The sequence below is a fragment of the Erythrolamprus reginae genome, unplaced genomic scaffold (assembly GCF_031021105.1).
Source record: "Erythrolamprus reginae isolate rEryReg1 unplaced genomic scaffold, rEryReg1.hap1 H_3, whole genome shotgun sequence".
Taxonomy (NCBI): Eukaryota; Metazoa; Chordata; class Lepidosauria; order Squamata; family Dipsadidae; genus Erythrolamprus; species Erythrolamprus reginae.
The window spans coordinates 202757-228559 of record NW_027248484.1 but is presented as its reverse complement, the minus strand read 5'-3'; the positions used below and the strand labels follow the sequence as shown (position 1 = coordinate 228559).

Below are 25803 nucleotides of genomic sequence, written 5' to 3'. Positions count from 1 at the left end.
CTGGAGCCTGGCAAGAGGCTGTCCTCCTGGCCAATTTCCCTTAGGCCTTCCTGAGGATCGACTTGACCTGCTGGAGACTCCCCACCCGCCACCCCGCCTTGCCCTCAACCATCCACTCCGACCTCAGCCGGACAAAAGCAAACAGAGACCAGCCAGGGCCAGGGGGACACAAAGTTGGCTCTTCTATGACAAGTGGACTTCAACCCCCAAAATTCCTGAGCGAGTATGGTTGGCCCAGGGAATTCTGGGACTTGAAGTCCACAAGTCTTAAAGTCGCCAGGTTTGAAGACCTCTGGTCTAAATCATGCTGGCTGAGGGAATTCTGGGAAACGAACCCTACTCCCTTTTAAAGCAGGGGTAGGCCAAGCGGGCTCTTCTATTATGGACTTCAACTCCCAGAATTCCTGAGCTAGCATGGTCGGCTCAGGGAATTCTGGGAGTTGAAGTCCGCAAGAGCCCACTTTGCCTATCCCTGCTCTTCTCTCTCTCTCTCTATCGCCGCCTCTCCCTCCGCGCGCTCTATGACCCAGCCGGGTCCTCTCTCTCTCTCTCTCTCTTTCTCCCTCGCCTGCTGCCCGCTGCCCCGCCCCTCCGTCGGTCACGTGGGAGGAAAGGCGGGGCGGGAGGCGAGAAGAGGGAGAGAGGGAGGGGGCGGGGCCGGGGAGGGAGGAAGCCGGAAGCGCTGGGGTCGGGCCGGAGCGCGAGGGGCAGGCCGGCCTGGGAAAGGCCCACTCGGGGCGGCCGGCCAGAGAAGCGCGAGGGCCGCGGGCGGTGAGTTGGAGGGAGAACGGGGCGGGGAGGAGGGGGGAGAAAGGGGGGGGAACTTTACCTTTTCCTCTGGGGGGGGGTCTTCCCCCCTCTTCCTCCCTTCCTTTTATGGCAGTGTTTCTCAACCTTGGGCGTTTGAAGATGGGTGGACTCCAACTCCCAGAATTCCCCAGCCAGCGTTGCTGGCTGGGGAATTCTGGGAGTTGAAGTCCACCCATCTTCAAACGCCCAAGGTTGAGAAACACTGTTTTATGGGGAGGGGGCTGTCTCCTCTTCTTCCGTCTCCTCCTCTTTCCTTTCCTGGGGAGGGGGCGTCTTCCCCGCCACCCCTTCCTCCCCTCCTTTCTTGGGGTCCTCACTTTCCCTTTCCTGGGGGTGTGTGTGTCTTCCCCCTCTTCTCCTTTCCTGGGTGTGGGGGGGCTTCTTCCTCTCTTCCTTCCTTTTATGGGGAGGGGGGTTTCCTATTCTTCCCTCCCCTCCTTTTTCCTTTCCTGGATGGGTGGGGGTGTCTTCTCCTTTCCTGGGAAGAACTTTCACTTCTCCTTTCCTGGGGAGGGGGCGTCTTCCCCGCCACCCCTTCCTCCCCTCCTTTCTTGGGGTCCTCACTTTCCCTTTCCTGGGGGTGTGTGTGTCTTCCCCCTCTTCTCCTTTCCTGGGTGTGGGGGGGCTTCTTCCTCTCTTCCTTTTATGGGGAGGGGGGTTTCCTATTCTTCCCTCCCCTCCTTTTTCCTTTCCTGGATGGGTGGGGGTGTCTTCTCCTTTCCTGGGAAGAACTTTCACTTCTCCTTTCCTGGGGGGGGGGGGGGCGTCTTCCCCGCCAGCCCTTCCTCCCCTCCTTTCTGGGGGTCCTCCCTTTCCTGGGGGGTGGTCTCCCCCCTCTTCCGCTTCTCCTTTCCTGGGGGGGTGTTCCCTTCCTTCTCCTTCCCCCTCTTTTCCTTTATGGGGAGGGGGTCGCCTCTTCCCCCTTCTCCCCTTTCCTGGGTGGGGGGGGTTCTTCTCTTCCTTCCCCATACCCTCTCCTTCCTTTTATGGGGAGGGGGTCTCCTTCCCTCTCCCTTTCCTGGGTGAGGGGTCTTCTGTTGTTCCTCTTCCCTTTCCTCCTCATCACTTTCCTTTCCTGGGGTGTGTGTGTGTCTTCTCTTCCCCCCTTCCTTGGGGGGGGATATCTTCCCCCCTCTTTCCTTGGGGGTAGGGTGTCTTCTCTTCCTTCTCCTTCTCTCTCCTTCAGCCCTTCTGGGGAGGGAATCTCCCCTCCTCTTTCCCTAAGAGGTCTCCCCCCCATGTTAATTAGAACCATCAACCAGTGGGACAGCTCGCCTCCAGAAGTTGTGAATGCTCCAACACTAGAAGTTTTAAATATGATGTTGGATAACCATCTCTCTGAAGTGGTGTAGGATTTCTTGCCCAAGTAGGGGGTTGGACTAGAAGACCTCCAAGGTCCCTTCCAACTCTGTTGTTTTAAATAATAATAATAATAATAATAATAATAATAATAATAATAATAATAATAATAATTATTATTATTATTATTATTATTATTATTATTATGTCAGTAACACAGCAAACGAGATCAATATGCTGGATTTCGTATTTCATCACCAGTCAGGCGCTTCCCAAGCACATAGGACTGCGTGATGTTGTTGTTGTTGTTATTATTATTATTAATAATAATAATACAGTATAGAATTTTATTGACCAAGTGTGATTGGACACACAAGGAATTTGTTTTGGTGCATTATTACTATTACTATTATTACTATTATTATTACTACACTACTTCAGACAGATGGTTATCCAACATCTTCTTCAAAACTTCCAGTGTTGGACCATTCGCAACTTCTGGAGTCAACCTGTTCCACTGATTAGTTGTTCTAACTGTCAGGAAATGTCTCCTTAGTTCTAGGTTGCTTCTTTCCTTGTTTAGTTTCCACCCATTGCTTCTTGCCCTACCCTCAGGTGCTTTGGAGAATAGGTTGACTCCTTCTTCTTTGTGGCAACCCCTGAGATATTGGAAGACTGCTATCCTGTTTCCCCTGGTCCTTCTTTTTATTAAAAAAGCCATGTTTAGTTCTTGCAACTGTTCTTCGTACCTTTGAAGAGAAGAACTCTGTTGAAGTTGAATGTAGGAAATTTCCAGAGAACTATTTCTTTAAAAAAAAAATACACACACCAGGTTTTAATTCTTCATTAACATTTGCCTTCATTTACCTTTTGGAGTTTTAATTAGGGTTGAATGCAAACATGGTTTGAAGAAATCATTTGCTCTGCTCCTTTTTTCCATTTTTTAGCCCTCCCTCCGAGCCACGTTGTTGTTTTTTGCATTTATGGAATGGCCCTTTGTGTAACTTCTGTCTCCCACCTGTTCTCTCCATTTTCAGTTTTCTTCCTTGCCGACACCATCCCACAATCTCCTCTTCCTCTCCCCCCTCCCCTTTCTCTCCCCAAAACAGTCTTTGATTCTCCTTGGAAAGTCATCCATGGGGGATTACCAGAATAAATTTCCTGGTTTGTCATTGCTGGCAGGGACAAAGTCTGTTTACCTACCAATCTAGTATTGTGTGCAATGACAACACAAGGTGGGATGCCCAACCGGACTCTTAGGGCAGTGTTTCCCAACCTTGGCAACTTGAAGATATCTGGACTTCAATTCCCAGAATTCCCCAGCCAGCGAAATGTGGTTGAATTTGTCTTTGGTGCAGATGCTCTCAGTGTGCATAAAATACATATACAGTACAGTAGAATAGAATAGAATAGAATGAAGAATAGAATAAAATAAAAAATTAAAGAGAAGGGGATAAGGAATAGGAATAGAATAGAATACAATTCTTTATTGGCCAAATGTGATTGGATTTGTCTTTGGTGCAGATGCTCTCAGTGTGCATAAAATAAAATATACAGTAGAATATAATAGAATGAAGCATAGAATAAAGAATAGAATAAAATAAAGTAGAATAAAATAAAAAATTAAAGAGAATAGAATTAGAAGAGAATAAGAAATAGGAATAGAATAGAATTCTTTATTGGCCAAGTGTGATCGGACACACAAGGAATTTGTCTTGGTGCAGATGCTCTCAGTGTGCATAAAATAAAATATACATTTGTCAAGAATCATGTGGTACAACACTTCAAGTTTGTCAGAGACGTCAAATAAGCAATTAGGAAACAATCAGCTTCAGGTCGTCTTCAGCTTAGTGGCCACAATGGAGCCGAAAAATTCCCATCGTTAAGCGAGAGGTTTATTAAGCGAGTTTTATTCTGTTTTACGACCTTTCTTGCCAATGTTGTTAAGTGACTTAGGGAAGTTGTTCAGTGATTAAGTGCCTTCCCCCTTGATTTGGATGGTGTGATGATTATGAGGTGTGAGAGGAAGGAAGGAAGGAAGGAAGGAAGACAGTAGGGAGGAAGAAGGAAGGAAGAAAAAAAGAATAGGGACAAAAAAAGGAAGGAAGGAAAAGGAGTAAAGAGGAAGGGAGGAAAAGAGGGAGGAGGAAGGAAGGAAGAAAAAGAATAGAGAGGAAGAAGGGAGGAAGGAAAAGAGTAGGAATGAAAAAGGAAGGAAAAGGAAAAAGAGGAAGGAAGGAAAAGAATAGTGCGGAGAAGGAAGGAAAGAAACGAGTAGGGAGGAAAAAGGAAGGAAGAAAGAAAAAGGAAAAAGGAGGAAGAAGGAAAGAAACGAGTAGGGAGGAAAAAGGAAGAAAGGAAAAGAGAAGGGAGGGAAAAAGGAAGGAAGGAAGGAAGGCACCCATCCATAGTGATACAAGATGTTACAGTGCTACAGTGAGCAGGCTAATTCTCCCCACTGCCAGGAGTTCGATCCTAACCAGTTCCAGGTCAACCCAGCCTTCCATCCTTCCGAGGTTTGTAAAATGAGGACCCAGATTTTTTTGGGGGGGCGGGGGCAATAAGCTGATGTTGTAAACCGCTTAGAGAGGGCTGTCAAGCACCGTGTCAAACAGTCCCCCTCCCTTTTTCAGGGGCTCCTTGACCAAGTGGATGTCATGCCCAGGCGCGTAACCTCCTAACATGGAAGACGGAGGTCAGGAAGAAGTCATCGACTTGAATAGCTTCCGGAGCCACCGAGGGAAAGGTGAGTCCTTGGGCCCTTCCTCCACTTCGGGCCGCCAGAATTTCTGCCGCTAAGCAAGGCAGGCGGGGAAGCCCCTTGCCCAAGGGATTCTGGGAGTTGGAGTCCACAGGCCACGGAGGGCTGCCCACCCCTGTCCTGGGACTGCCCCCCGGCCCTTTTTGCCATGCAAGCACGGGCCACGGATTTCCGTCCGGAGTCTGAAGGACGGACATGATGCATAATTATTTATCTATTTTGTTTATTTTATTCTTCTTTCTTTTTCTTTCCTTCCTTCTTCTTCCCTACTCTTTCCTTCCTTCCTTCCTTTTCCTCCCTATTCTTCTCCTTCCTTCCTTCCTTTTCCTCCCTATTCTTCTCCTTCCTTCTTCTTCCCTACTCTTTCCTTCCTTCCTTCCTTCCTTTTCCTCCCTATTCTTCTCCTTCCTTCCTTCCTTCTTTCCTTCCTTTTCCTCCGTATTTTTCTCCTTCCTTCCTTCTTCTTCCCTACCCTTTTCCTTCCTTCCTTCTCCTCCCTATTCTTCTCCTTCCTTCTTCTTCCCTACTCTTTCCTTCCTTCCTTCCTTTTCCTCCCTATTCTTCTCCTTCCTTCCTTCCTTCCTTCCTTCCTTTTCCTCCCTATTCTTCTCCTTCCTTCTTCTTCCCTACTCTTTCCTTCCTTCCTTCCTTCCTTCTTTCCTTCCTTTTCCTCCGTATTTTTCTCCTTCCTTCCTTCTTCTTCCCTACCCTTTTCCTTCCTTCCTTCTCCTCCCTATTCTTCTCCTTCCTTCTTCTTCCCTACTCTTTCCTTCCTTCCTTCCTTCCTTCTCCTCCCTATTCTTCTCCTTCCTTCTTCTTCCCTACTCTTTCCTTCCTTCCTTCCTTTTCCTCCCTATTCTTCTCCTTCCTTCCTTCTTCTTCCCTACCCTTTTCCTTCCTTCCTCTTCCTTCCTTCCTTCCCTCCCACCTCATAATTGGATTTATACGCTGCTCTCTCCGAGGATTCGGGGTGGCTTAAAACATATAAAAGGAACAATAAAATACACACCCTAAATCCAATTAATTAAGACTAGGTGGACAAATCTAAAATCCCTAATAATGTTAAAAAATCTATCGTAAGCATTCTAACAACAACCATGCCAACATTTGTTGGCCAGGGGCCTGAGATCTAATCACCCCAAGACTGGCGGCATAAATGAGTCTTAAGACTCTTGCGGAAGGCGAGGAGAGTGGAGGCAGTGTAAATCTCCGGGGGCAGCTGATTCCAGAGGGCCGGGGCCCTCACAGAGAAGGCTCTTCCCCTGGGCCCCATCAAGCGACATTGTCTAGTTGACGGGACCTGGAGAAGGCCGACTCTGTGAGACCTGACCGGTCACTGGGACTCCTACAACTCCTATTTACAAGGTGCTGCAAACTTTCAACTGTCTGAGGGCCTTGTCCTTCCTTCAGATAGGATTAACCACCGAGACGATATAGGACTCATCACAATCTCGGACTCCTCGGATGAAGACTTGCCTGTGATGTTGGACACACCTGTTCACCAGCAGTGGGAAGATGAGGACGATGAAGACGTGGTCATCTTAATGGAGGTAAACCCTCCCTATTCTGTGCTAACAGTTTACAGGAGGATCAACTTTTGATAGAATTAGAATAGAATAGAATTCTTTATTGGCAAGTGTGATTGGACACACAAGGGATTTGTCTTGGTGCAGATGCTCTCAGTGTTCATAAAAGAAAAAGAGACATTTGTCAAGAATCAGAGTACAATAGAATAGAATAGAATGTGTGATTGGACACACAAGGAATTTGTCTTTGGTGCAGATGCTCTCAGTGGACATAAAAAGAAAAGATACATTTGTCAAGAATCAGAGTAGAATAGAATAGAATGTGTGATTGGACACACAAGGGATTTGTCTTTGGTGCAGATGCTCTCAGTGGACATAAAAAGAAAAGATACATTTGTCAAGAATCAGAGTAGAATAGAATAGAATGTGTGATTGGACATACAAGGGATTTGTCTTTGGTGCAGATGCTCTCAGCGTACATAAAAGAAAAAGATACATTTGTCAAGAATCACAGTAAAGTAAAGTAGAATAGAGTAGAATAGAATAGAATTTTTTATTGGCCAAGTGTGATTGGACACACAAGGAATTTGTCTTGGTGCAAATGCTCTCAGTGGACATAAAAAGAAAAAGAGACATTTGTCAAGAATCAGAGTAGAATAGAATAGAATAGAATGTGTGATTGGACACACAAGGAATTTGTCTTGGTGCAGATGCTCTCAGTGGACATAAAAAGAAAAAGAGACATTTGTCAAGAATCAGAGTAGAATAGAATAGAATAGAATAGAATAGAATGTGTGATTGGACACACAAGGAATTTGTCTTGGTGCAGATGCTCTCAGTGGACATAAAAGAAGAAGACACATTTGTCAAGAATCAGAGTAAAGTAGAGTAGAATAGTGTAGAATAGAATAGAATTTTTTATTGGCCAAGTGTGATTGGACACACAAGGAATTTGTCTTGGTGCAAATGCTCTCAGTGTGCATAAAAGAAAAATATACATTTGTCAAGAATCATATGGTACAACACTTAATGATTGTCATAGGGGTCAAATAAGCAATGAAGAAACAAACAATATTAATAAAATCTTAAGGATACAAGCAACAAGTTACACTCACACAGTCATAAGTGGGAGGAAATGGTTGATAGGGATGATGAGAAAAAACTAGTAGTAATAGTAAGGTAGATTTAGTAAAAAGTCTGACAGTGTCGAGGGAATTATTTGTTTAGCAGAGTGATGGCGTTCAGGAAAAAACGGTTCTTGTGTCTGGTTGTCTTGGTGTACTGCTCTGTAGTGACGTTTTGAGGGTAGGAGTTGAAACAATTTGTGTCCAGGATGCGAAGGGTCAGTAAATATTTTCACCGCCCTCTTTTTTACTCGTGCAGTCTACAGGTCCTCAATGGAAAGTAGGTAGGCAGCAATTGTTTTATTCTGCAGTTCTGATTCTCCTCTGAAGTCTGTGTCGGTCTTGTTTGGTTGCAGAACCACACCAGACAGTGATAGAAGTGCAGATGAGAGAGACTCAGTGATTTCTCTGTAGAACTGGATCAGCAGCTCCTTGGGCAGTTTGAGCTTCCTGAGTTGGCGCAGAAAGAACATTCTTCGTTATCCTATTTTGACGATGTTTTTGACATTGGGTGGCCATTAAATTCAATGAAGTAGCCGAGGTGGCGCAGTGGGTAGAGTGCAGAACTATAGGCCACTAAAGCTGACTGTTAGATCTACAGTTCAGCGGTTCAAATCTTATCTCCGGCTCAAAGTTGACTCAGCCTTCCATTCTTCCGAGGTGGGTAAAATGAGGACCCAGATTGTTGGGGGCAATATGCTGGCTCTGTTAAAAAAAGTGCTATTGCTAAAATGTTGTAAGCTGCCCTGAGTCTAAGGAGAAGGGCGGCATAAAAATAGATAGATAGATAGATAGATACATAGATAGATAGATACATAGATAGATAGATACATACATAGATACATACATAGATACATAGATGCATAGGTAGATGAGAGAGATAATAGATAGATAGATAGATAGATAGATAGATAGATAGATAGATAGATAGATAGATAGATAGATACATAGATACATAGATACATAGATACATAGATAGGTACATAGATACGTACATAGATACGTACATAGATACATACATAGATACATGGATGCATAGATAGATGAGAGAGATAATAGATAGATAGATAGATAGATAGATAGATAGATAGATAGATAGATAGATAGATACATAGATGCATAGATGCATACATAGATAACATACATAGATACATAGATGCATAGATAGATGAGAGATAATAGATAGATAGATACATAGATACATAGATACATACATAGATACATAGATGCATAGATAGATGAGAGAGATAATAGATAGATAGATAGATACATAGATAGATACATAGATACATACATAGATACATACATAGATACATACATAGATACATACATAGATACATACATAGATACATGGATGCATAGATAGATGAGAGAGATAATAGATAGATAGATAGATAGATAGATAGATAGATAGATAGATAGATAGATACATAGATACATAGATACATACATAGATACATAGATACGTACATAGATACATAGATGCATAGATAGATGAGAGAGATAATAGATAGATAGATAGATAGATAGATAGATAGATAGATAGATAGATAGATAGATAGATAGATACATACATACATACATACATACATAGGTACGTACATAGATACGTACATAGATACGTACATAGATACATAGATGCATAGATAGATGAGAGAGATAATAGATAGATAGATAGATAGATAGATAGATTAGATAGATACATAGATGCATAGATGCATACATAGATAACATGCATAGATGCATAGATGCATAGATAGATGAGAGAGATAATAGATAGATAGATAGATAGGTAGATAGATAGATAGATACATAGATACATAGATACATACATAGATACATAGATACGTACATAGATACATAGATGCATAGATAGATGAGAGAGATAATAGATACATAGATACATAGATACATAGATGCATACATAGATAACATACATAGATACATAGATACATAGATGCATACATAGATAACATACATAGATACATAGATGCATAGATAGATGAGAGAGATAATAGAGAGATAGATAGATAGAGAGAGAGAGAGATACCAACACCTTAAAGGTCGCCCTTGTTTCTCTCCAAACAGGCAGACAGACAGACACTCCTGATCTAGACAGAGGAATTTTAGACCTAGCCCCTATTTCCAAGGAAATGACAAATCTAACCCCTCTCTCTCTCTCTCCCTCCGCCTACCTGTAAAGACCACCACCAAGAAATTCCTGCGGCCCAACGTCATCAAACCCGCCGCTCCCTGGCAAGCCATTACCAAGACAGGGGAAGGACGATCTAACGGCGACGTGGTGGCCCTTCCTCACAAGGACCAGAAGGCAAACAAGCCCCCAACTTCCCCAAGGCTGCCTGGCGCTCGCCGGAACTGCCCGAAGGCTGCTAGCGCTGGACCAGGCAGACCGAGCCAGACCGAAGTCTTGGAGTTGCCCGATTCTCCGGATCCGGTTGAGCCCAGTGGGACAGAGGCTGGGCCCAGCGTGGTCCCAAAGAGAGACGTCGGCCCGGAGGTCATCAATTTGGAGAAGGCGGGCCCCCGTCCGGACAACCCAAAAGAAGAGAGGGATCGGACACTTCAGCCACGGACAGCCCCGAAACTCGGAAGGGTTTTCCACTGCGTCAAAGAGAACATGCGGTTGGATCACCCCTACTTCCAGCCGGTGAAGAAAGAGGGGCGGACTGCGGTCAGCTCTCTTCCTTCTCAGCTGGCGCCGTTGGAAAGAGAGGTGGGACCTATGCCGAGGGTGTACCAAGGAGAGATTCCGGGACCGGCTTTCCCCAGGCCTGAGCCTCCGCAAGATGGAATCCCAGGCCCGGCTTCTCCTCAACTAGCGCACCCGCCGGAGGAAGACGGAGACGAGCAGGCTGCAATAAACGAGCAGGCCGGCCCGGCGTTCCCGGTCCAAGGATCGCTGGACACAAGCTCCGTTGAGCTTCCCAAGCAGACTGCTACTCTGCTGGACAAAGACCTCCTGGTGTTACTCACCCGAGAAACGGTAAGTCTTCACCGTGCCTTAAGCCCCCGGTGGTTAGAAGGCGGTATTGCAGGCTGGCTCTGCCCAGAGAGTTCGATCCCAACCGGTTCAAGGTTGATTTCATTGAATCCGAATAGATCTGAAAGGTAAGACTGGCTGAAAGGGACCAAAATATACCGGGCACATTTTGGAAATGCCAAAAGAATATTGGAACTTATTACCATATGTGGCGGGAATGCCAAAAAAGCAAGAGAATATTGGGAGAAATCCAGGCAATGGCTGGAAGGGATTTTAGAACTAAAACTCAATTTGAAACCCAAATTATTTGAACCCGAAACTTCAGAACAGAAGGATTTAGGGGTTGTGATTTCTGACAGTCTCAAAATGGGTGAAGAGTGCAGTCAGGTGGTAGGGAAAGCAAGTAGGATGCTTGGCTGCATAGCTAGAGGTATAACAAGCAGGAAGAGGGAGATTGATCCCCTTATATAGAGCGCTGGTGAGACCACATTTGGAATAATACTGTGTCCAGTTCTGGAGACCTCACCTACAAAAGGATATTGACAAAATTGAACGGGTCCAAAGACGGGCTACAAGAATGGTGGAAGGTCTTAAGAATAAAACGTATCAGGAAAGAATGAACTCAATCTGTATAGTCTGGAGAACAGAAGGAAAAGGGGGGACACGATCGAAACATTTAATTATGTCAAAGGGTTCAATAAGGTCCAGGAGGGAAGTGTTTTTAATAGGAAAGTGAACACAAGAACAAGGGGGCAAAATCTGAGGTTAGTTGGGGGAAAGATCAAAAGCAACGTGAGAAAATATTATTTGACTGGAAGAGTAGTAGATGCTTGGAACAAACTTCCAGCAGACGTGGTTGGTAAATCCACAGTAACTGAATTGAAACCTGCCTGGGATAAACATATATCCATCGTAAGATAAAATACAGGAAATAGTATAAGGGCAGATTAGATGGACCACGAGGTCTTTTTCTGCTGTCAATCTTCTATGTTTCTATGATAGAGAGATGGATGGAAGGGTAGAAAGAATGGCTGGGTTGCCTGAAGGATTCACTGAGCCCCCTTCTTCTCTAGGAAGCCAGGTTTCCAGACGCAACCAGAGAGTACATTGAAGAGCTGATACAAAGCAAAAACTGCAACGACTTAAACATGTAAGTTGCATCCGCTGGCTGGGGAATTCTGGGAGTTGAAGTCCAAATATCACCCAAGTGGCCAAGGTTGGGAAACACTGGTTGAGATTACCCACCGGATACTCCAAATCTCTTAGCAAACAACCCCCCCCCCCCCCTACACATTTATCTGGATGCTGTGCAGTGTTTAAACTGTTTTTAATGTTTGGTGGCCGCTCTTTCCAAAGGCTCTTTTGGGGTTTTTTTTCTCAGACTCTGCAATTTTCTCCTGGAAAATCCAGACTACCCAAAGAAGGAACTCAGCATGGTTTTAAATCCAAATAGCAGCCTCCTTTCCAGCCAAGATGAGACAAAGGCAAGTAGAGATTTTCCCTCTGTTTACAATCCCTTTTGAAAATCCTTTTAAAACAATCCTTTGTTTATTTATTTCTTCCTTTATTCGATTTTTATGCCGCCCTTCTCCTTAGACTCAGGGCGGCTTACAACATGTTAGCAATAGCACTTTTGAACAGAGCCTCCAGCCTATGGCCCCCACAATCTGGGTCCTCATTTGACCCACCTCATTTGACCCACCTCGGAAGGATGGAAGGCTGAGTCAGCCTTCAGCCGGTGATGAGATTTGAACCGCTGACCTTCAGTTCTACAGTCAGCTTCAGTGCCCTGAAGTACAGCGCTCTACCTGCTGCGCCACCCCGGCTCTGATTATTATTATTATTATTATTATTATTATTATTATTATTATTATTATTTTATTGGATTTGTATGCCGCCCCTTTGCGTAGACTCAGGGCGGCTAACAACAGTGGTAAAAACAACATGCGACAATCCAATACTAACGCAGCTAAAAACCCTTATTTTAAAACCAATCATACATACAAACATACCATACATAAATTGTAAAGGCCTTGGAGGAAAGAATATCTCAGTTCCCCCATGCCTGACGACAGAGGTGGGTTTTAAGAAGCTTACGAAAGGCAAGAAGGGTGGGGGCTATTCTAATCTCTGGGGGGAGCTGGTTCCAGAGGGCCGGGGCCGCCACAGAGAAGGCTCTTCCCCTGGGTCCCGCCAAACGACATTGTTTAGTTGATGGGACCCGGAGAAGGCCCAGTCTGTGGGACCTAACTGGTCGCTGGGATTTGTGCGGCAGAAGGCGGTCCCGGAGATATTCTGGTCCGATGCCATGAAGGGCTTTATAGGTCATAACCAACACTTTGAATTGTGACCGGAAACTGATCGGCAACCAATTTTAGTGATTGTTCGAAGTTAAAGTTGCCCTGAAAATTTTTTTACCTTGGGACTAGTCGTCATGCTTACTTCTGTGACAGTAGTGTGTGTCCCGTTCCCCCCCGCCCCAAGATCACATGATCAGAATTCAGGCACTGGGCAACGAGTCCAAATGGGGCAAGCGACTTCACTTAATGTCTCCGTAGTGGGCTTTAAAATCAGGCATGGCTCATTGAACAAACCGTCTTGCTTAGCCAGGGAAATCCTGGATGCCAGTGGAAACCATCAGTTGGGTGTGTGTGTGTGTGTGTGTAACCGGTAGGTATCTTCAGAACTGCCTTAAATATTCTAGAGTGGACGTAAGAAAGTTTATCTTTTCAAAAAAGGCCTAACTTCTTTTTCTGTTTTCCTCCTCTTCCTCTCTCTTCCTCCTTGTTTTCCTCCCTCCTCTTCTTCTTCCTTTTCCTTCTCTTCCACCTTTTTCTTCCTCCTCCTTCTCTCTCCTCATCTGCCTCCTCTCTCCTCTTCTTTCTCTTCCTCTCTCTTCCTCCTCTCTCCTCTTCTTTCTCTTCCTCCCTCTTCCTCTTCGTTTTCCTCCTCCTTTCTCTTCTTCCTCCTTTTTTCCTCCCTCCTCTTCTTCTTCCTTTTCCTTCTCTTCCACCTTTTTCTTCCTCCTCCTTCTCTCTCCTCATCTGCCTCCTCTCTCCTCTTCTTTCTCTTCCTCTCTCTTCCTCCTCTCTCCTCTTCTTTCTCTTCCTCCCTCTTCCTCTTCGTTTTCCTCCTCCTTTCTCTTCTTCCTCCTTTTTTCCTCCTCTTCCTCCTTTTTCTCTTCTTCCTTTTTCCTCCTTTTTCCTCCTCCTCTTCCTCCGCCTACTCTCTCCTCTTCTTCCTCCTTTCCTCCTCTTCCTCCTGCTCCTCTTCCTTCCTCTTCTCCTTCCTCCTTTTCCCTCTTCTTCCTCCTCCTCTCTCCTCTTCCTCCTCCTTCTCCTTCCTCTTCTTCCTCCTCCTCTCTCCTCTTCCTCCTCCTTCTCCCTCCTTCCTCCTCCTCCCTCCTTTTCCTCTTCCTCCTTCTCTTCTTCCTCCTGCTCCTCCTCTTCCTCCTTCCTCCTTTTCCCTCCTCTTCCTCCTCCCTTCTTTCTTCTTCATTCTTTTCCTCTTCCTCCTGCTCCTCCTCTTCCTCCTCCTCCCCCCTCTTCTGCCTCCTCTTCCTCCTTCTCTTCCCTCCTCTTCCTCCTCGTCCTCGTCCTCTAGGTGCCTAAAGTGGACTATTTTGACTTCTCCAAACTGGATCCACTCGACCAGCGTTGCTTCATCCAAGCCGCCGACCTCCTCATGGCCGACTTCAAAATGCTGAGCAGCCAAGACATCAAGTGGGCGCTTCACGAACTCAAGGGACACTATGCAATCACACGGAAGGTCCGGCCCTCTCGCCTCTCACCCTTCCTCCTCCTCTCTGGGGACAGCCCCACTTTTATGTGTTAGCAAAAGCGTCAGAAGAGAAGGATTTAGGGGTAGTGATTTCTGACAGTCTCAAAATGGGTGGACAGTGTGGTCGGGCGGTAGGAAAAGCAAGTAGGATGCTTGGCTGCATAGCGAGTGGTATTACAAGCAGGAAGAGGGAGATTGTGATCCCCTTATATAGAGCGCTGGTGAGACCACATTTGGAGTACTGTGTTCAGTTCTGGAGACCTCACCTACAAAAAGATATTGACAAAATTGAAGGGGTCCAAAGACGGGCTACAAGAATGGTGGAAGGTCTTAAGCATAAAACGTATCAGGAAAGACTTCATGAACTCAATCTGTATAGTCTGGAGGACAGAAGGAAAAGGGGGGACGTGATTGAAACATTTAAATATATTTAAAGGTTAAATAAGGTTAAGAAGGGAAGTATTTTTAATAGGAAAGTGAACATAACAACAAGGGGATACAATCTGAGGTTAGTTGGGGGGGAGATCAGAAGCAACATGAGAAAATATTTGACTGAAAGAGTAGTAGATGCTTGGAACAAACTTCCAGCAGACGTGGTTGGTAAATCCACAGGAACTGAATTTCAACCCGCCTGAGATCAACATAAATCCATCCTAAGATAAAATGCAGGAAATAGTATAAGGGCAGACGAGATGGACCATGAGGTCTTTTTTCTGCCCTCAATTTTCTATGTTGTTTCTATGTTGTTGGCATCCTGACCCTCTCTGACTTTGCTTCCCCACTGGAAGAGTAGTAGATGCTTGGAACAAACTTCCAGCAGAGGTGGTTGAAGTAGCAATGGAAAAAAAAGGCTGCAAAAAAACTTATTCGGAGGGAGTAGCAATGCAGAAGCCTGTAAACCAGGAAGATTGTTAGGGTCTCATTAGGGTTGGGGGGCTCGCGGGGGGGGGGGAAGCATCAAAAAAACTACATTCAGAGGTTTGGGGAGCAGCTGCCCGAGGCCCCCCCCCCCGCCTTCAAATATAGCATGTAGACTTCTACCTTCCCCATTCCAGATCACCTGCGGAACGCTTTAATTCACATCTGTGGTCCCATCTTCACATCTGGGTTCATGGCTCCCCCCCCTCTTCTTTTAGGCCTTTTCCGACGCCATCAAAAAATGGCAGGAGTTATCTCCCGAAACCAGCGGGAAGCGAAAAAGGAGGAAAGAAATGAACCAGTATTCGTACATAGACTTCAAATTCGAGCAGGGTAAGTGGCTTCTGATGGAGGGGAGGGGGGGTCGTGTTTGTTTATTGGGGCTTTGGCAGAGGTGGGTTGGAACTGCTTGATGGTGGAATGTACGTAAGAACCTAAGAAGAGCCCTGCTGAATCGGGCCAAAGCCCATCGAGTCCAGCATTCTGTGTCCCACAGGGGCCCACCCATTGTCTATGGGGATCTTGAGCAGAAAGAGAAGGCAAGACCCTCCCTTTCCCTTGACCCCCAACAAATGGCACCCAAGGGAATCCTGCCTGCCTCAACTCAAAGAGAGGGAGGGAGGGAGGAAGATAAAGATAGAGAGAGATGAAGGAAGTAAGGAAGATAAAGATAGAGAGGAAGGAAGGAAGGAAGGAAGATAAAGATATAGAGGGAGGAAGGAAGGAAGGAGAAAGACAGAGAGACCCTAAGAACCTAAGAAGAGCCCTGCTGAATCAGGCCAAAGCCCATCGAGTCCAGCATTCTGTGTCCCACAGTGGCCCACCAATTGTCCATGGGGATCTTGAGCAGAAAGAGAAGGCAAGACCCTCCCCTTTCTCTTGACCCCCAACAAAGGGGACCCAAGGGAACCCTGTCTGCCTCAACTCAAAGAGAGGGAGGAAAGAAGGGAGAGAGGAAGGAAGGAAGGAAGGAAGGAAGGAGAAAGACAGAACCTAAAAAGACCCCTGCTGAATCGGGCCAAAGCCCATCAAGTCCAGCATTCTATGTCACACAGTGGCCCACCAATTGTCCATGGGGATCTTGAGCAGAAGGAGAAAGAAAAACCCTCCCTTTCTCTTGACCCCCAACAAATGGGACCCAAGGGAACCCTGCCTGCCTCAACTCAAAGAGAGGGAGGGAGGGAGGAAGGAAGGAAGGAAAGAGAAAGACAGAGAGAACATAAGAAGAGCCATGCTGAATCGGGCCAAAGCCCATCAAGTCCAGCATTCTATGTCACACAGTGGCCCACCAATTGTCCATGGGGATCTTGAGCAGCAAGAGAAGGCAAAGCTCTCCCTTTTCCTTGACCCCCAACAAATGGTATTCAAGGGAACCCTGCCTGCCTCAACCAACATAGAGGTGGTACTTGGACATCCGTTTCAATAACCACTGATACACTTGGCATCCATGAATCTGTCTAATCCTGCCTTGAAGCTCTCCAGGCTGACAGCTGTCACAGCCTCTTCTGGAAGGGAATCCCATAAACTGACCACCCTCTGGGTGAATAAATATTTCCCTTTATTTGTCCTCGCTTTCTCACCTGTGAGCTTTAGGGAAGGACCCCTTGTCCTAGTATTGTGTGATAGAGAAAATAATTCTTCTCCATCCACCTTTCCTATCCCATGCCTGATTTTATACCCTTCGATCAAGTCACCCCTTATACGCCGTCTTTCAAGGCTGAAGAGACCAAGGCGTTGCAACCTGGTTTCATAAGGGAGGGGCTCCATTTCCTTGATCGTTCCTGTTGCCCTTTTTTGCACCTTTTCCAATGTAAAAATATCCATCTGTGCAAATCCCGATGGGCTAACCAATTCCTGCAGGTGGGCTCCCTAAAAGTCTAGACTTGCATTCTCACACATTCCTTTACAAAGTTCTGGCCTCCTCCTCCTCCTCGTCTCCTTCATTAAGAGAAGCAATTATTTTTTTCTGATTCTTCTTGAAAAATCAAGAAGAATTTAGTTTAGTTTAGTTTAATCAGATTTGTATGCCGCCCCTCTCCGCAGACTCGGGGCGGCTCACAGCAATAACAATACAATGTAAAACAAATCTAATATTTAAGTTAATTTAAAAAACACCACAAATTAAAAAGAAGAATCAGAATTTTATGAGGTTTGGCAAAAGGTATATATCTGGTGGGATGCAAAGAAACAGAGATAACCTTATTTTTACATTATTTCAAACATATTTGTACCTAGTAGTTACATTGTATTAGATAGTGATTATTTACAATATAAAGATAAAAATCCTTCTTTCCTCTTTCACCATTTCTCTTTTTTTCCCCTTCATAGTTCATTTTAAGTTATAATCTTAAAATTTCTATTTATTTTTAAACGTTCTGGATGTGTTATTACTTATTATTTTACAATTGACATACCTAAGTATTATAAAAATAATGATAGAGTTAGTTTTTTATAATTTTCTTTTTTACAAATATAAAGATGACTTCTATTTTGAGAGGCGCGATTGTTGCTCCACTAAATGTTACATGTAATGTATGTTTTATTTGTCTGCAATTTAATTTTTAAAAAACTTTTTTTTAAAAAAAAAAGAGAAGCAATTAATTTTTCTTTCCTCCCCCCCCCTTTCTTTTAACCGCCTGTCATGCTTTCAAACGATGCTCCAGGTGACACGAAGATTGAGAAGCGCATGTTTTTCTTGGAGAACAAGCGGCGCCACTGGAGGACTTATGACCAGTTCTCCCTCCTGCCTCCAGTGCAGCTGGAGAGGGAGTTTTATGAACAGAAGATCAAAGAGATGGCAGAGGTAGGTGCAAGCCCTGGGCGGGAGGAAAATGGGGCTTGTGATCTCTCCTCTCCCCTCCCCCCTTGCACATATACACTGCTCCAAAAAAAATAAAGGGAACACTTAAACGAAAGAATATAACTCCACGTAAATCAAACTTCTGTGAAATCAAACTGACCACTTAGGAAGCAACGCTGATGGACAGTTTCATTTTGTTGTCAGCACATTCAACTTTGTACAGAACAAAATATTCAATTTCACATGCTGCTGTGCAAAAGGAAGAGTTGTGCAAATGAAATATCCGATGAGAATATCTCATTCATTCAGACCTAGGGTAGGTTGTCTGAGTGTTAAATAAAATAAACTATATTTACAGCAGCACGAAGCTTACACCTTCAGCCTGATGATGGTGAATGTGATTTCACCGAAACGTTGCATAGACATTCAAAATATTACACGGGGCAAAACCCGAACTCAGAACAATCTGCATATATATATATACAGTGATCCCTCTATTATTGCAAGGGTTCCGTTCCAAGACCCCTCGCGATAATCGATTTTTTGCGATGTAGGGTTGCGGAAGTAAAAACACCATCTGTGCATGAGCGCCCTTTTTTCTCCTATGGCCGCGCATGCATAGATGGTGGAGTTTACGTTCCCCGCCGCCCACGCAAAGGGGAAACCCCGATTCGGCTCCTCGCTGCTGCTGCGCTACCGAGCAGATCAGCTGCTGGGCGGCCGAAGGAACCTTCCCTGGGTTTTCCCCCTCTTGCTGGCGGGCGGGCGAGCGGCGGGCATCAGCGAGGAGCCGGGGTTTCCCCTTTGCGTGGGCGGCCGGGAAGACCCAGGTTGGGGGTTCGGGGGGGGGGGGTGCTGGGAAGCCCCCCAGGCCGGCTGCGACCTTTTAAAACAGCCGCGCCGCTTCCCAGCTGAGTCCCGAAGCCAAACGCGGAAGTGGTTTTTTTTTAAATTAATATTTTTTTAAAAATCGCGATATAGCGTTTAGCGAAGATCGAGATCGCGAAACTCAAGGGATCACTGTATATATCTATCCTAGTCTCCCTTAATTTTCAAATACAGCAAAAAAACATGTGACATACACACACACACACTTATATATTTATTTATTTATTACATTTGTATGCCGGCCCTCTCCGTAGAGTATATATATATATATATATATAAAAGAAAATCAAACTGCTGTATCTATCTATCTATCTCTATACACACACACACACACACACACACACACACACACACAATTTTTATTTGTTTACAATGGTTCGCAGGCCACAAGGAGTATGTTAAAACAGCATGATATAAATAAAGACACAAAGACATCAAGAAGGGAGCGTCCAATGCACAACTATATTTTAACCTTTCTCGCTAAAGTCACACGCCATATTACTTCCTGAAATCCATCCTGGCTAATCAGTGGAGCCATAAATCAGGAGTTTATTTTTTGCACAAACGGTGTAATGTTTACACAAATTAGTGACGAAGGGATGGCTAATAAAGGGAGACGCTCTGTTTTTCACTATTGCCACCATCATTTTCTTTCTCGCCAGCATGCAGACTTCCTTCTTGCTCTGCAGATGAACGAGGAGCAATATCAGAAAGTAAGTACCGTATTTTTCGGAGTATAAGACGCACCAGAGTATAAGACGCACCTTAGTTTTTGGGGAGGAAAATAAGTAAAAGAATCTGCTTACCAGGTATTCATCTGGCTAATGTCTTTAGCCAGCACAATATTTAGGGGGATCATGGTGCAAAAATTGCAAAAATCTACCCACGGTTGATCAGACGCCTTCCCTCCTCTTCTCCAAAATTGGGCCCATGAAACATTTGCTTCATGTGGTCAAGGAGCATTTGTCCCTGACTCTACATTGCTGCTTGGGGCGAGAGAGAGGAGGGAGCCTCTTCTAGGCAGAGCAGATGATGTGGACTCACCTTTTGAGCCTGCCTTTTCAGGATGGCCAGCTGATCGAATGCCGCTGCTGCTACGGGGAGTTTGCCTTCGAAGAGCTGACGCAGTGCGCTGACGGACACCTCTTCTGCAAGGAATGCTTAATAAAGTACGCGCAGGAGGCCGTCTTCGGCTCAGGGAAGGTGAGGACCTGACTCTCATTTCCTTCCTTCCTTCCTCCCTATCCTCGTCTGTTCTTCCTCACTCCGGCCCTCCCCTCTTCCCTTTTCCTTCTTTCCTTCCTGCCTTCCTCCCTCCCTCCCCTCTTCCCTTTTCTTTCTTTCCTCCCTCCCTCCCTCTCCTCTTCCCTTGTCCTTTCTTCTTTCCTCCCTCTCTCCTTCCCTCTCCTTCCTTCCCTCCCTCCTTTCTCCCTCCTTTTCTTCTTCCATTGTCCATTGTCCCTCTCTCCCTCCCTCCCCTCCTTTTCTTCTTCCATTGTCCTCCCTCCTTCCTTCCTTCCTTCCTTCCATTCTTCCTTCCATTCTTCCTTCCTTCCCTCTATCCTTCCTTCCTTCCCTCTATCCTTCCTTCCTTCCCTCTATCCTTCCTTCCCTCCCTCCCTCCCAAGCAATAGTAGACTCATGCACCCTTTCACAGTGCTTTACAGCCCCCTCCAAGCAATTTAAAGAGCCTTTTGCCCCATACAATCCGGGTCCCCATTTTACCGACCTGAGAAGGACGGAATGCTGAGTCCACCTTGAGCCGCTTGGGGTCGAACTCTCGGCAGTGGGCAGAGTCAGTCTGCAAGTTCCGCATTCCGACCCCTGCGCCACCACGGCTCCTGACATGCGCAACCCTTCACCCTCTGGTCTTGTAACCTTCATCTTCTCTCTTCTTCCTCCTCCTCCGAACGCAGTCGGAGCTGAGCTGCATGGAAGGGAGCTGCACCTGTTCGTTCCCCACCACGGAACTGGAGAAGGTGCTTCCCGAAAACATCCTGTGCAAATACTACGAGAGGAAAGCCGAGGAGGAGGTGGCGGCAGCCTGCGCGGATGAACTCGTCAGGTAAAGCTCATTGCCCAGGCTGGAATTGGGGGTGGGTGGCTTAGGAGCATCCTCCCACTCTTTCAAGTGCTTTCTATGTGGATGCTTTTGGACGACTTTAGTCGCAAAACGAGGATTACCTGCAGCCGAGAAAGGGAGGCTCGACTACTGTAACGCTCTCTACATGGGGCTACCTTTGAAAAGTGTTCGGAAACTTCAGGTCATGCAGAATGCAGCAGCCAGAGCAATCATGGGCTTCCCCAAATATGCCCATGTTACACCAACACTCCGCAGTCTGCATTGGTTGCCGATCAGTTTCCGGTCACAATTCAAAATGTTGGTCATCACCTATAAAGGCCTTCATGGCACCGGACCAGGATATCTGCGAGACCACCTTCTGCCGCACGAATCCCAGCGACCGGTTAGGTTCCACAGAGTTGGCCTTCTCCGGGTCCCGTCGACTAAACAATGTCGCTTGGCGGGAGCCAGGGGAAGAACCTTCTCTGTGGCGGCTCCAACCCTCTGGAACCAGCTCCCCCCAGAGATTAGGACTGCCCCCACCCTCCTTGCCTTCTGTAAACTCCTTAAAACCCACCTCTGTCGTCAAGCGTGGGGGAACTGAGACATCTCCCCCTGCCTATGTAGTTTTTGTGCATGATATGACTGTATGTATGTTTTTTATACTGGGGTTCCTTGTTTTTAGATTTTTTAAATGTACAATTGCTATTTTAGATTTTAAATTATTAGATTTGTCAATACATATTGTTCTTTATCACCGAGTCTACGGAGAGGGACGGCATACAAATCTAATAAATAATAATCATAATGATAATAATAATGATAATGATAATAATAATAATAATAATAATAACAACTGAGACATCTCCCCCTGCCTATGTAGTTTTTGTGCATGGTATGACTGTATGTATATTTTTTATATTGGGGTTCCTTGCTTTTTAGATTTTTTAAATGCACTATTGTTATTTTAGATTCTAATTATTAGATTTGTCATTATGTATTGTTTTTACCACTGTTGTGAGCCGCCCCGAGTCTACGGAGAGAGGCGGCATACAAATCTAATAAATAAATAAATAAATTAATAATAATAATAATAATAATAAGGTGGGGGCTGCATTTCAGCTGGCGTCCCCATTGCCACGCCTTGCTTCCTACCAGCCCCCCCTTCCGCGCCCTCACCCTGTTCTCCCTCTGGTTTACAGATGCCCCTTCTGCAACTTCCCGGCGCTCCTGGACAAGGAGGTGAAGCGGTTCAGCTGTCCCAATCCGTGCTGCAGGAAGGTAGGTCGCGCCCATTTATGAGAACAAATCGGTGGTTCGCTTAGCAAAATGCAACCAGCAGAAGGTTCCGTTTGCTTTTATCTCACCTTTATCTTGAGACACCGCTAAAGGCTCCAGAACAATAGCATTTGTTTTATACTGCTCAAAAGAAATAAAGGGGCTCAATCTCTGACACTAACTCTTAAAGCTATAGTAGAATGGAATAGAATAGAATAGAATAGAATTCTTTATTGGCCAAGCATGATTGGACACACAAGGAATTTGTCTTTGGTGCAGATGCTCTCAGTGTACATAAAAGAAAAAGAGACATTTGTCTAGAATCAGAATAGAATAGAATGGAATATAATATAATATAATATAATATAATATAATAGAATTCTTTATTGGCCAAGCATGATTGGACACACAAGGAATTTGTCTTTGGTGCAGATGCTCTCAGTGTACATAAAAGAAAAAGAGACATTTGTCTAGAATCAGAATAGAATAGAATGGAATATAATATAATATAATATAATATAATAGAATTCTTTATTGGCCAAGCATGATTGGACACACAAGGAATTTGTCTTTGGTGCAAATGCTCTCAGCGTACATAAAAGAAAAAGAGACATTTGTCTAGAATAGAATAGAATAGAATAGAATTCTTTATTGGCCAAGTGGGATTGGACGCACAAGTAATTTGTCTTTGGTGCAGATGCTCTCAGTGTGCATAAAAGAAAAGAGACATTTTCATGCATCATGAGGTACGACACTTAATGATTGTCATAGGGTACAAATAAGCAATCAAAGACTAGACTAGAATAGAATTGAATTCTTTCTTGGCCAAGTGTGATTGGACACACAAGGAATTTGTCTTCAGTGCAGATGCTCTCAGTGTACATAGAAGAAAAAGAGACATTTTTCAAGAATCATAACACTTAATGATTGTCGTAGGGGTCTAATAAGCAATGAAGAAACAATCAATATTAATAAAAATCTTAGGATACAAGCAACAAGTTACAATCATACAGTCCTAAGTGGGAGGAAATGGGTGATGGGAACAATGAGAAAAAATTAGTAGTAATGGTGCAGACTTAGTAAATAATTTGACAGTGTTGAGGGGATTATTTGTTTAGCAGAGTGATGGCGTTCGGGGAAAAACTGTCCTTGTGTCTAGTTGTCTTGGTGTGCAGTGTTCTATAGCGACGTTTTGAAGGTAGGAGTTGAAACAGTTTATGTCCAGGATACGAGGGGTCAGTCAATATTTTCATGGCCCTCTTTTTGACTCCTGCAGCCTACAGGTCCTCAATGGAAGGCAGGTTGGCAGCCATCGTTTTGTTCTGCAGTTCTGATTCTCCTCTGAAGTCCGTGTCGGTCTTGTTGGGTTGCAGAATAGATTAATAATAGTAATTAAAATAATAATAGTAATAATGAACAGCTTACTTTATAGACAATACCAATAGCAATAATACTATTCCAGTATAGCTAATAATAATCTTTCAGCTTCTATCATTTGTGTCTACATGGTCATTATAATATATTGTATAGAAATATGTGTAGTAGTATTTTCCCCATTTCTAACTTCTACTACTATTTTCTAACTCTTAAACAAACAAATCCAATATTAAGAAATATTCTTTATCTATCCTTCATCTCCTGCCCTTTTAGTATTTCAATTCTTGTTACTTTTTTGACCACTAACCAATACTCCTTTTGGAATCTGGCGTCTCCTTGAATCACTCACATTGAAACCAAGTACAGTGGTGCCTCTACCTAAGAAGGCCTCTACTTGCAAACTTTTCTAGATAAGAATTGGGTGTTCAAGACTTTTTTGCCTCCTCAAGAACCATTTTCCACTTACCCAAGCCTCCGAAACTGTAACTGGAAAAGGCAGGGAGAAGCCTCCGTGGGGCCTCTCTAGGAATCTCCTGGGAGGAAAAGGGCCAGAAAAGGCAGGGAGAAGCCTCCGTGGGGCCTCTCTAGGAATCTCCTGGGAGGAAACAGGGCCAGAAAAGGCAGGGAGAATCCTCCGTGGGGCCTCTCTAGGAATCTCCTGGGAGGAAACAGGGCCAGAAAAGGCAGGGAGAATCCTCCGTGGGGCCTCTCTAGGAATCTCCTGGGAGGAAACAGGGCCAGAAAAGGCAGGGAGAATCCTCCGTGGGGCCTCTCTAGGAATCTCCTGGGAGGAAACAGGGCTGGAAAAGGCGGGGAGAAGCCTCCATGGGGCCTCTCTCGGAACCTCCTGGGAGGAAACAGGGCTGGAAAAGGCGGGGAGAAGCCTCCATGGGGCCTCTCTAGGAATCTCCTGGGAGGAAACAGGGCTAGAAAAGGCGGGGAGGAGCCTCCGTGGGGCCTCTCTAGAAATCTCCTGGGAGGAAACAGGGCCGGAAAAGGCAGGGAGAAACCTTTGTGGGACCTCTCTAGGAACCTCCCAGGAGGAAACAGGGCCAGAAAAGGTGGGGAGAAGCCTCCGTGGGGCCTCTCTAGGAATCTTCTGGGAGGAAATAGGGCTTCCACCCTCCCTGTGGTTTCCCCAATCACATGCATTATTTGCTTTTACATTGATTCCTATGAAAAAAATTGCTTCTTCTTACAAACTTTTCTACTTAAGAACCTGGTCACGGAACGAATTAAGTTCGTAAGTAGAGGTGCCACTGTATAGTGGTTTTACTTTTGACCGTCATTAACTTGCTTTGCAGAAACGTGCCTGAGATTATATTCCGCTTCAGCTGTCAGTCAATGTGTTAGGCCATGTATTGCTGGCCAGCCCAGGAATGGGGTTATTTTTAGCTCTGGAAAAGGATCTGCTCAATGAAAGCTTTTTTTAAACAATTTATTTTAATGGAACCGTCTCATTGACGCAATAGTGTGTAACTGCACACAAAGTCCACTTAGGGCTGAAATCCGCTAGATGGCACCATTGCTTAATCCACAGTGGGCGTAAATTGTACTCACCCTCCTTTTTTCCAAAAAGGAAATAAACCACACCAGGATTTTAAAAGCCTTTTGTTCAGTTATCTGTATAATTTCACCCTTTCTCTAAGGAGCTCTTCTGTCGAAATGCAAAGAAACGTTTTTATCAAAAACTTTTCTGACAGTCTGAAAATGGGTGAGCAGTATGGTCGGGCGGTAGGAAAAGCAAGTAGGATGCTTGGCTGCATAGCTAGAGGTATAACAAGCAGGAAGAGGGAGATTGTGATCCCCTTATATAGAGCGCTGCTGAGACCACATTTGGAATAATACTGTGTTCAGTTCTGGAGACCTCACCTACAAAAAGATATTGACAAAATTGAACGGGGCCAAAGACAGGCTACAAGAATGGTGGAAGGTCTTAAGCATAAAACCCATCAGGAAAGACTTCATGAACTCAGTCTGTAGAGTCTGGAGGACAGAAGGAAAAGGGAGGACATGATCGAAACATTTAAATATGTCAAAGGGTTAAATAAGGTCCAGGAGGGAAGTGTTTAACACAAGGACAAGGGGACAAGGGGAGTAGTAGATCCTTGGAACAAACTTCCAGCAGATGTGGTTGGTAAATCCACAGGAACTAAATTTAAACCTGCCTGGGATAAAC

At 45.0% G+C, this 25803-nt stretch overlaps 1 protein-coding gene across 3 annotated transcripts in view; it reads left to right on the top strand.

Annotated features, from left to right (window-relative positions):
* Positions 1-659: 659 nt before the first annotated feature.
* LOC139155573 (E3 ubiquitin-protein ligase RNF216-like) overlaps positions 660-25803 on the top strand; it is a 77043-nt gene continuing 51899 nt past the window's right edge. Inside the window, exons 1-13 of one of the 3 annotated variants that reach the window (XM_070730759.1) lie at positions 660-771; positions 4743-4855; positions 6281-6420; positions 9724-10524; positions 11595-11671; positions 11903-12005; positions 14125-14289; positions 15438-15552; positions 17883-18022; positions 19570-19620; positions 19973-20110; positions 20824-20972; positions 22172-22250. In XM_070730759.1, coding sequence (XP_070586860.1) covers positions 4792-4855; positions 6281-6420; positions 9724-10524; positions 11595-11671; positions 11903-12005; positions 14125-14289; positions 15438-15552; positions 17883-18022; positions 19570-19620; positions 19973-20110; positions 20824-20972; positions 22172-22250 — 2022 coding nt within the window. In that variant the 5' untranslated portion in view covers positions 660-771; positions 4743-4791. Of the gene's footprint in view, positions 772-4596; positions 4626-4742; positions 4856-6280; positions 6421-9723; positions 10525-11594; positions 11672-11902; positions 12006-14124; positions 14290-15437; positions 15553-17882; positions 18023-19569; positions 19621-19972; positions 20111-20823; positions 20973-22171; positions 22251-25803 lie in introns of those variants that run through there. The other 2 variants (XM_070730761.1, XM_070730760.1) reach the window with 2 other exon arrangements.